Source organism: Mesoplodon densirostris, chromosome 5 (genome assembly GCF_025265405.1).
Source record: "Mesoplodon densirostris isolate mMesDen1 chromosome 5, mMesDen1 primary haplotype, whole genome shotgun sequence".
In the NCBI taxonomy this organism is placed as follows: Eukaryota; Metazoa; Chordata; class Mammalia; order Artiodactyla; family Ziphiidae; genus Mesoplodon; species Mesoplodon densirostris.
Window position 1 is genome coordinate 148133318 of NC_082665.1, and position 12072 is coordinate 148145389.

A 12072-nucleotide genomic window follows, 5' to 3' on the forward strand; every position below is an offset into this window, starting at 1 on the left:
TGATGTATCCCTGAGTTAGGACAATGAAAGTGTACTGTTGGCCTTGCTAACTTAAGCAAATTGCTTACGGGGGTCCATATTGACACATACGGAGAAAAAAAGCACTTGTCAGATCAGTAGTTGCATACCACATATCAGGGGGTGTGTTTATGCAAGGAAACTATATCTGGTATACCACCTGGTTAATGCTGTAACAATCCACTGTAATTCTCTAAGAGTCATCTATCTTTTGCACAGGCCAAATAGGCAAGATGAATGAGGATGTGATGGGAATCACCACCTTGCATCTTTCAAGTCCTCGATGATCATACTGATCTGTACAGTTACTCCAGGAATGTTTTCACTGTTTTCTTGGGAAGAGACAGTTGTAATAACTTCCACCTGGCCTTTCCCATCATAATAGCCCTCACTCCACGGGTCAGGGAAACAACATAGGGATTCTGCCGGCTCCTGAGTATATCTGTTTCAGTTACGCATTCCAGAACTAGAGAAATAACCACAAGATGGGTTTGGGATCCACTGGGCCCACCATGAGACAGATTTGTGCTAAAACTCCATTGTTAACTTGGCCTCCATAAGCCCCTACTTTGGTGGACCTCAGTGATGTTTTGGGTCTCTTCGAATTAGTGTCAATTTAGAACCAGTGTCCAGAAGTCCCTGAAAGTTCTGGTTATTTCCTTTCCCCCATTGTGCAGTTGCTATGGTAAAAGGCCATGGGTCCCTTTGGGGAAGCCAGGGGAAAGTCAGTTTCAGTCTGATTGATATAGGAGAGTTCATAGGCATCATTCAGCGTTGATGAAAGTATTGGGGGATTTATTAACTTTTTAGTGTGTCTAAGCCTATGAGTACATGTTAGAGAAATGAGGTGTTTATTATTGTCATGGCGTAAACATAGACCATAAGCTGTATGTGACTGTAAGTATTACAGTATGTAAGCTGTAAGTATTAGCAGGGTAGTTTCATCTAGCTGATACAAACTGAAATCAGTATATTCAGTCCACCTAACTGAAACTTTCTGTAGTATTAAATATTCTCTCCCAGACTTTACTATTTGGTACTACTTTGATTTTTCCTTGTGGCAAAGACTCCCCTACCTTTTTACCTTTTCTAACTTCTCTATCTCATTTGAAGGCCATTTGTTTACCCACTCCTAACCTTCTGTTCATTCCTATACCTCTGTGGTATCACACCCTATTTTTATATCAGCTCTCTGTAGTATTATAATTTCCAGTTCCACTACACTTTTTTTTTTTTTTTTTTTTTGCGGTACGCGGGCCTCTCACTGTTGTGGCCTCTCCCGTTGCGGAGCACAGGCTCCGGATGCGCAGGCTCAGCGGCCATGGCTCACGGGCCCAGCCGCTCCGCGGCATGTGGGATCCTCCCGGACCGGGGCACGAACCCGTGTCCCCTGCATCGGCAGGCGGACTCTCAACCACTGCGCAACCAGGGAAAGCCCCCACTCCACTTTTTTAACTCATTTGCATTGCCAGAGGAACTACCGTAGGTTTTCATAGCTGATTTTAATATTTATGGGTTTTTATTCATGTTAAAATAACTGTATCTGATCCCTCCTTTTTGGAAAGCCCTTTAATGATGGTAATAATAGCTAACATTTATTCACCACTTATTGTGGGCCATTTATTCTTCACAAGAATATGAGATAGATACTATTAGTCCCCTTAATTTTATAGTCCTTTTAAAGATATCTCATACCTATCAATTTCTCTTGTGTTCATGGCTACCATCCTTGTCCAACCCACTATCCTTTCTCACCTGGATGTCTTCATTAACCTCATAAATTGTGCCCCTTGTTTCCATTCTTCTGCACGCATGCATGTGCGCACACACACACAGACACACACACAACACGTACCTTCATTCTCTACCCAGCAGATAAAATGATCTTTTTAAAATGTAGATGTATTCCCTTTTTAAAATCCCTGCAGTAATTTTCATTGCATAGAGAATAAAATCCAAATTTTAACAAAGTCTGTTAAGACCCCACTTGATGAGGTCCCTACTTCTTTGGCCTCATTCATATGAGCAGACAACACCGGACGTTTTTTTGGTTCTCTGGGAACCTCACTTTGACTTTTATACCAGCAAACATATGACATATGTCTGATCACATTATTCTTACTCTTTTCTTGACTGATGAACAGCCAGGGGCAGATTGTACCCTTTACATGGCAGTTCTTCTTATCACTGTAAACCTGTAGTGTGACAAGGTGTTAAAACACTTCAAGTATTTGACTTTCGGCCATGTGGGTATTCAGAACGCTGTTCCAGGAAATGGATATCAACATAATTAGGGTTAGGCCCTGAAAATTCACAACTGTACAAACATGGAAGAAATTCAAATTTGAAATACTTCAGAAAGTTCCTGTTTGCATAGCCCATTTTTCAGCGAGTTCCCTTTTCACCAGTGTTTTTACAGCTCCTGAAATTGTTGAGAAATGGGGTGTCTGTGGTTTTGACAGATGGCTAACTTGGCAAGCTTCAGCAATCTCAATTTTATCATCAAGCTACATAGAACCTTCCCAGTTTCCTGTGAGCAAGCCCTCAGCCTGTCTGTAGAAACTGCATGCCGAATTCACCTCCCTACAGAGTCTTAGTGGTTTCCTTGCATAGAAGCAAAGTTCAAAAATGAAAACATGGTGTAAAATAAATCTCCTGTTCATCAAAATGCAAGCCATGGTGTTCATAATGTTTGTTGCCTAGATATTTTATATGCTTGTTATACACAATTCACATGTTGATATATGTATTCTGTTTTTATCATTTGTTTCCAGTTTTAATGACATAATGATAAAATAAAATATTCCTTTTTATGTTTTATAGGTGGCTGAGGCTGGGTCTTACATAATATTACATGGAAAGACCTTGAGTTACTAAACAATAAAGTTGACTTTTCTTTCCTTCTTTTCTTTATAAATTTATTTATTTTATTTATTGTTTTTGGCTGTGTCGGGTCTTCGTTGCTGTGTGCGGGCTTTCTCTAGTTGCAGCGAGCGGGGGCTTCTCATTGCAGTGGCTTCTCGTTTCAGAGCACAGACTCTAGGTGTGCGGGCTTCAGTAGTTATGGCACACAGGCTCAGTAGTTGTGACTCGCAGGCTCTAGAGCGCAGGCTTAGTAGTTGTGGCGCACGAGCTTAGTTGCTCCGCGGCATGTGGGATCTTCCCGGACCAGGGCTCAAACCCGTGTCCCCTGCATTGGCAGGCGGATTCTTGACCACTGCGCCACCAGGGAAGTCCCAAACACATGGTTTTGATTCAGTTGGCCATTGTTGATTCCCCTTGTACTACTTGCATGATTTTTTTTTTGTTTTGCATAAGTTTTGATAGCCAGAGTTACCTCATTATAAAAACCACTTAATTTAGACTTGAACAATAGCTACTGTTGTCTATATGCATATCTATTTTACTGCACAAAAATTTACTTTATACTCTTAGTGGAAAGAGACATACTGAGAAGATGTTATACAAGAGTGATGACAAAGATAGTAAGGTTGAATGTCAACCCCAGGCTTTCGTACTATGGAGTTGCCCAATTAGAGTGGTTCAGATTAATTGTTTCACATTCTGTTACTCCGTTGCAGAGTTCTGAGTAAAGTTTCATACTTATCTTCTTACCTATAATCTATGTCTCTTTACTTTTCTCTAATTTATAAGATTTTATTTAAGAAAAGCGTTCAAGAACATTTGAAAAATGGTGCTTTAAGTAACAAGTGGTAACAATTTATTTCGTTGTATCTAATATTCTTGTCATAAAGCAAGCACTGTTTTTACGTTAGCTGGTTGTCCTGCGTGTGTATTGTGGGGAGGAGGGTGGTGAGGGAATGGTATTGATTAATATTATCACATGATATTATTTTTAACATAAATGAATTTTGGTGGTGGGGAAACTTATTTTTCAGGTTGAAGCACTCAATAAATTAAAAACTTTAAATAGTTTAATCAAACTGAATGCAATGAAGCTAAATAGAGCCAAAGGGAAAGAAGCAATGCACACTTGTTTAAAACAGAATGCTTATCGGGAAGCCCTCTCTGACCTGCAATCACCTCTGAACCCATGTGTTATCCTCTCAGAACTCTAGTAAGTGACCTTCTGTACTGTGCTTAGTGAATCTCCCATTAAATAGCAATGCAGAAGGGATTTCTGAGTGACTGCCTTAGGGGAGCAGTAGGGACAGCTGTTAGCCTCAGTAAGTGGAATATAATTAAAAAAGGAAAATGTTAAAGTTCTCAAAAGTTATTCTTGTGTTAATAGGACATATGCCTTCTAGCTAAATTTAACCTGTGGGATTAGTGAAAGTTAATGCAAGTTCATTTCCTTTCAATTGTATGTAATTAAATTTGCTTTCTATATTACTGGTTTCTAAGAGTTGAAAATCCTATGTAAGCAAAATGTTGGCAGCCATCATAGATTATTTACTAATTAAACTTTTGTATTTCAAAATGAGATTTTTGAATGAATTTAGAAAATTATTTCTCATTTTTACTTTCCCTACAAAAGTAATAATGGGAAAGTGATAATTATGTTCAGTACATCAGTATGCAAAATTGATCCCTCTTTAAGAAATCAAGAATGGACTTACAATCCAATTCTGATTTTTATTGTTTATGTATAGTAACATAAAGTTAAGGAAGAATAAGGGAAGAAAAGGAGGAATTTTAAATGTAGCCATGAGAAGGGCAAATCTGGGTTTTCAGTCCAGCTCACCTGGCGTCACTACATGCCAGCCAAGGCTAGCATTGCGGTTGCTTTTCTGCCAAGAGGAAATGTTCTCGTTCTGACTTCTGTATACCTGGAACAGGTGAGGGGTTTTCCCAAGCCTAGTATATCATGGCAACGTTACAGTCTTGCCGTATCTTTAAACTGAAGTGGGCTAATTTTCCCCTTTCTTCCTTTCAGTATTGAAAAGTGTAAATACATGGATTCCAAAATGAAGCCTTTGTGGCTGGTGTACAACAACAAGGTGTTTGGTGAGGATTCAGTTGGAGTGATTTTTAAAAATGGTGATGGTATGTACGGAGGTTTTTACAGTGCCAAATTCCTTAGTATTTTTCATTTGCTGTCCATTTGCTTTATCTGAAAGGTGATGTGTAAGTGTATAACAAACAGATGGCAGCCAAGAGGTAGCTATCAGTGGTCCTAAATTTGAATTTGGCATGTCATAAACCCCCCCTTTTTTTTTCGCTTTGGAGAATGATTTCTACAGCTTACTTACATACACTGTTCTAATAAACCTTCCTTTTTTCCTACAAAATACAAAGCTGTCTACTCCTTTGGTAAAAAGCTTCTGAAATGCAAGAGAATATTTTCAATAATATATTCATACATCCTGTTTCAGTGATAGCAATTTTGATATTGCCGCCATAGTTTTGTGTTTTAATTAACATATCTTACCCACACTGCATGAAGGCAATGCCTGTGAAGTCAGCACACCAACCAGGAGGCAGTCATGACTGCCACCACCTGTTAGTTTTGTGACTCTGCAGGCAAATCACATAAAATTCATCGAGCTTCAGGATCTTCTTGTCCATGAGGATTATAGCATCTCTGTGTTGGGTTTATTAAATGGAATTAAGTGAGATAACATAAGTATATGTGCTGAGCATAGAATGTGCTTTCAACTTTTTTTTTTTTGAATATAGTTGCTTTATAGTGCTGTGTTAGTTTCTGGTATACAGCACAGTGAATCCGTTATACGTATACATATATCCATTCTTTTTTAGATTCTTTCCCAGTTAGGTCACCACACATCACTGAGTAGAGTTCCCTGTGGTATACAGTAGGTTCTCATTAGTTATCTGTTTTATACATAGTAGTGTATATATGTCAACCCCAGTCTCCCAATTTATCCCACCCCACCTTCCCCCCTTGGTAACTATAAGTTTGTGCTCTACATCTGTGACTCTATTTCTGCTTTGCAAATAAGTTCATGTGTACCATTTTTCTAGATTCCACATATAAGCGATATTATACGATGTTTGTTTTTCTCTTTCGGACTTCATTCTGTACAACAATCTCTAGGTCCATCCACGTCTCTGCAAATGGCACTATTTCGTCCCTTTTTATGGCTGAGTAATATTCCATGGTATATATTACCACATCTTTATCCATTCCTCTTGCTCACAACTATTTTTAAAAGAAGTTTTAGTATTTCCTAGACATTTAACCCCACTTGATAGTATAAATATCATTATGTGGAAGTCTGTACTTTCACCACCTCTTACCTAAAAATTACTCTTGGACATGATAATAAATAAAATCAACTATTACAGTTTTGTGAACCCATCATACAGTTACTTATGTGATTCTTTTTTTTTTTTTTTTTTTGCGGTACGCGGGCCTCTCACTGTTGTGGCCTCTCCCGTTGCGGAGCACAGGCTCCAGACACGCAGGCTCAGCGGCCAAGGCTCACGGGCCCAGCCGCTCCACATCATGTGGGATCTTCCCGGACCGGGGCACGAACCAGTGTCCCCTGCATTGGCAGGCGGACTCTCAACCACTGTGCCACCAGGGAAGCCCACTTATGTGATTCTTAAGAATTTCTTCTGCATCACAAAAGACAACCAAGCAGAAAAAAATTAGCAATGTGAATTGTATGGATGCTGTAACACAGCATTACTGTATTATAGCAGTATTACAGCACCCATACAATTAGTATAATAGCTTGCACATGGTAAACAACTAAAAATATTTTTAAACTTAATTTCTGAAATAGTTACAGGAGCATGCTAACCAACAAACCTAGTATTTAACATGATGAATATGGTCAGCATTAAAATTCTGGAAAAAAATTAACAGAGCAGTTATTTGTCAATGTTTTTTCCCAGCCAGTTAATTCTGGTTGAATTAGCTAATCTTGAATAAATGTTATTAAGCATAAAGTGGAAAGCACTTATAACATAGCAGGGTTCTTTCCCCTTAGATTTACGGCAGGATATGTTGACACTCCAAATGCTGCGCTTGATGGATTTACTCTGGAAAGAAGCTGGTCTGGATCTTAGGTGAGATTTCTAGTGAATTTATTTTTATCTCATGTTGTAGTCCTTCTACAGTAGAATTTAAAAATTATAAAAACTTGATTTTTTGATTTCTTCCTGCTATTATTATTGGTCATTCATAATTATATTTATATAACGCTTTATAGTTTACACTGTGCTCTCAAATACATTATATTATTGAAACCTCATCAAGTATAAAACTATACATGTGACAGGAAGAGTCATAGCCCAATCTGTGGTTTTGAAGGTGGTCTCAGGAAGGATGACTGGTGGTCATGGGAGTGATAAGCCAGAGAAGGGCCTGCCTCTCTTCTTACTTAGCTTAGTAACACTGATTCTTCTAACCTTCCCGAAAGGGAAGTGTTTAGGTGGGCTTGCAGGGTTTTTTTGCGGGCCACCATTGTTAGGGGTAGACAATGAGTAGAACAGGTTTATGGAGACAAAGAAAGAGGAAGCATAATGGATTTTAAAGTTTAATTATTATAAAATCTTTTAAGATAAAGAGCAGATGAAGATAATTGCAAATAAGACCACATAAAAATATAAGGTTTGAATGCCAACAAACAAAAGTCAAGCCTCTAGGCATTATATTCATAATCAACAGGACAGGGGGATAATAATTCTAAATATTTAAAGGGTTCATAGAAATAAATATATGGGGAGAAGATATGAAAAGGCCATTCAAGTTATGAAATAAATAAACTAATAATTATGCGAAGACTGTCAGTTCTAATGTAGAAGTATGAATTAAAAGAACAATTAGATAACATTGATTTCCTTGCAAAAATCTGTTAAGTGAAATGTAGTCTGGAACATGGTTGAAGTAACAAAAACACAAATATTGTTATATACCATTTTAAATGAATATAAACCTCTCTGAATCAAGTTTATTTATTCCCTATATCCAATATTTCCAGAATTTAAAATTAGAAATGTGAACAGTGACTTATGCACAGAGATATTCATCCTTGACTTATTTACAGTAAAAAAACCATTGGGCCACTCTTTTGAACATTTGCTCAATAGAATAACAGTTTAAAAGATGATTAGCTTTCACACGTGACCAAACATCTCAGGTATTTAAAAGTATTGTTTATGGAGAATTGCTAACAATTTGGAGAAAGTACTGTCTTCAAATGTCAAATGAGATAAGTGAGATGCAAAAAAATATTTTTATAGAATGATTTCAACCAGTTAAAAATTCCTGAAAAATGACACACTAAATTGTTGACAGAAACTAAAATGTATAGTAGACATTACTTCTGGGTGGTAGGATTAAAGGTGATAGATACAATCTCTCCTCCCTCTTCCCCCTTTTGGTATACCTGTTTAGCTAGTTTTCTATGGTGTACTCCTTTTTTAATCAAGGGGGAAAAAACATTAAACATATTTCATGATACAATACAGGGCCATACAATTAAAAAATTTTTTTCTATGCTAGTTATTAATGAATAACTTCATCTTTTACCTAGTTCTTTTTTTAATTGTGGAATATTTCAAACATGAAATATAGATGATAATTGACAACATTTTTTGTGTTCTTAAACCCAGACTTGAGTATACATTTAGCTACTAAATGACAGATGTTAACATGTTTCCATATTTACTTCTTTAAAAAAGGAATTAAATATGCAGATAAAATTAATGCATTCTAATCCTCTTCTACTTTCTCACAACTCAGCATTTACCATTATTCTAAACTGTAATATATATGTTTTTGTGCTTTAACTATATATTATGTATACATTGAATGCTTTGAACTTCCAGTAAATACTGTCGTATCACATGTAACTTTTTGAAGTTTACTTTTTTTATTACATTTTTTGAGATATATCAAGATTAATATGTGAAGTTCTAATTTGTTGTTTTCACTTCTCTATTAATGTTTTGAGTAAATACAAAAATTTATCCATTCCCCTATTAGAAGCTATTTGTGTTCATTTGTTTTTGTTTTTTATTTATTTTTTAAACCTAAAGTTTACACACTTCTCTTACGTTTGGAAGAGTTCTTCAGTTTATATAGCCAGAAGTGGAATTGCCAGGTCATAAGGCATGCATATTTTCAACCTTACCACCAGTGCCCAAGTGGCTTCCAGAATGGTTGTACCAGTGTTATGTTTCTACTTAGAAATATCTCTTTGCCAATCAGACTTGTTAATTTTTTGCACATCTAATGGATACAACACAGTATCTCATAGAATTTTAATTTGCATTTGTTTGGTTGAGTAATTTTTCAATGTTTATAAGTATTGTGTTTTCTCTCTGTTACCTAGGTTACTTAGGTTTAGTTACCTAGGTTACTTCAAGGTTTATGCTTTTTGTTTTATTATTTTTAAAAAATCCTTCCCTGTACAGTTATCTTAAAGATGCTGTCTTATATTTTATCTTCCAAATTTTAAACTTGATATGCTTTCTTCTCTTCTGTTTCTGCAAAAGTTTGGTCCTAGTGTTGATTTTTTGGAATTTAGGTTTTTTTGGACTACTGATTTTCCTTAATGGTTATTGGACTCTTTGGGTTGTTTTCCCTCTTGAGTCACTTTGAGGCTAAGAATTGTCCAGTTCATCATTGTTTTTGAATTTATTACCATACTTTTTTTTATAATATCCTCTTGTAATTTAAAAACCTCTGCTATGTTTAACGTTTTTCTCCTTTTGCATTTGTAAAATTATTTTGTATGCTATATTTTTTCCTTTTTAGCCTTATTAGAGGTTTCCATCTTAGTATTTTAAAAGAGTGGCCTTCTAGTTTTATGTTTTCATTTTCTGTTTTATCATTGATTACATCTTTATAGTTTCCTTCCTTTTACTTGTGTTACTTCTGTACTGGTGTTTTGAGATGAACACATAGAACATTAATTTCCATTTTTTTCATATATACAAATTAAAACCATGTTTCCTCTAACTACTGCCTTAGCTGCATCCCATAAGTTTTAAAAGGTACTTATTTATGCATTTTCATATCATACCACACTCTATGGAGTTCAGTTCTAAATGTTTTATTTCCATTTGTATTTCTTCAGCTCCTGAACTAGGTTCAATTACTTTGACTCCCGAATTGCACTGGACTTTTTGTGTTGTTGTTGTCCCTGTGACGTCTACTTTTATTGTAACCGACTGTTGTCAGATCATGTGGTCTGTAGAAGATCAGGGTCGTATTTCTTAAGATGATTTATGCCTTACCACATGTCGAGTTTGTCTGTCCCATTTGTGATTGAAAAGGTTCCAGATGCTGTAATTATTAACCATAAGATTGTAAATTGGTCCATTAGATCAAATTTGTTAATTATGCCCAAGTCTTTATTCTCATCAAACGTTTACCTGTTTGTCGCTTCAGAGATATGTTAAAACCAACCATTATAAGTGGCATTTGTCAATTTCTGCTTGCAATTGTGTTAATTTTCTAATTGTGGTTTTAATTTTCATTTTCCTAATGACTAATAATGTTGGCCAGCTTTTCATGTGCTTGTCATTTGTATATCTTCTTTGGAGAAATATCTATTCAAGTTCTTGGCTCATTTTTGAATTGGATTATTTGTCTTTTGAGTTGTGAGTTCTTTATATGTTTTGAATTCTAGACTTCTAGTAAATAAATTACTGGCAAATATTTTCTCCCATTCTGTGGGTTGTCTGTTCACTTTCTTAATAGTGTCCTTTTTTTAAAAAATTATTTATTTATTCATTTATTTAATTTTTGGCTGCATTGGGTCTTTGCTGCTGCACGCAGGCTTTCTCTAGTTGCGGCGAGCAGGGGCTACTCTTTGTTGCGGGGCATAGGCTTCTCACTGTGGTGGCTTCTCTTGTTGCAGAGCACAGGCTCTAGGCACGCAGGCTTCAGTAGTTGTGGCACATGGGCTTCAGTAGTTGTGGCTCACGGGCTCTAGAGCACAGGCTCAGTGGTTGTGGCACACGGGCTTGGTTGCTCCGCGGCATGTTGGATCTTCCCGGACCAGGGCTCGAACCCGTGTCCCCTGCATTGGCAGGCAGATTCTTAACCACTGCACCACCAGGGAAGCCCAGTAGTGTCCTTTGATACACAAAATTTTTTACTTTGATGAAGTCCAATTTATCTATTTTTTTCTTTAGCTGCATGTGTTTTTGGTGTCAGGTCTAAGAAACCATTGTCTAATCCAGTGTCATGAAGATTTATGCCTATGCTTTCTTCGGAAAATTTTAGTTTAGCCCTTATCTAGGAGGTCATTAATCCATTTTTAGTTAATTTTTACATGGTATGTGGTAGGAGTCCAATTTCATTTTTTTTGTATTGGTATCCAGTTGTCTCAGCATCATTGTTTAAAAGACTGTTTTTTCTTCATTGAATTATCTTGGCACTTGTGTCAAACATGGATTGACTGTAAATGTGAGGGTTTTTTCCTGGAGTCTAAATTCTGTTTCATTGACCTACATGTCTGTCTCTGTGCACAGTCTTGATTACTTTGTAGTAAGTTTTGAAATTGAGAATTGTCTGCCTACATTCTCTTATAGGAGTTCTATGGTTTCAGGTCTTACATTTAGGTCTTTAATCCATTTTAAGTTTGTTTTCATACATGGTGTGAGAAAATGTTCTGTTTTCATTCTTTTTTTTTTTTTTTTTTTTTTTGCGGTACGCGGGCCTCTCACTGTTGTGGCCTCTCCCGTTGCGGAGCACAGGCTCCGGACGCACAGGCTCAGCGGCCATGGTTCACGGGCCCAGCCGCTCCGCAGCATGTGGGATCTTCCTGGACTGGGGTACGAACCCGCGTCCCCTGCATCAGCAGGTGCACTCTCAACCACTGCGCCACCAGGGAAGCCCTGTTTTCATTCTTTTATATGTAGCCGTCCAGTTTTCCCAGCACCACTTACTGAAGAGACCATCTTTTCTCCATTATATATTCTTGCTTCCTTTGTCGTAGGCTCATTGACTATACATGCATGGGTTTACTTCTGGGCTTTCTGTTCTGCACCACTGATCTATGTGTCTGTTTTTGTGCCAGTACCATGTTGTTTTGATTACTGTAGCATTGTAGTATAGTCTGAAGTCTAGAAGTGTGATACCTCCAGCTTTGTTCTTTTTTTCCTTAA

At 36.9% G+C, this 12072-nt stretch overlaps 1 protein-coding gene across 2 annotated transcripts in view; it reads left to right on the forward strand.

Moving 5' to 3' along the window:
* PIK3CB (phosphatidylinositol-4,5-bisphosphate 3-kinase catalytic subunit beta) overlaps positions 1-12072 on the forward strand; it is a 203963-nt gene that overhangs the window by 175384 nt on the left and 16507 nt on the right. For both annotated transcript variants that reach the window (XM_060099616.1, XM_060099617.1), the window contains exons 17-19: positions 3918-4096; positions 4916-5025; positions 6939-7017. In XM_060099616.1, the coding sequence (XP_059955599.1) occupies positions 3918-4096; positions 4916-5025; positions 6939-7017 (368 nt within the window). The remainder of the gene's footprint in view (positions 1-3917; positions 4097-4915; positions 5026-6938; positions 7018-12072) is intronic.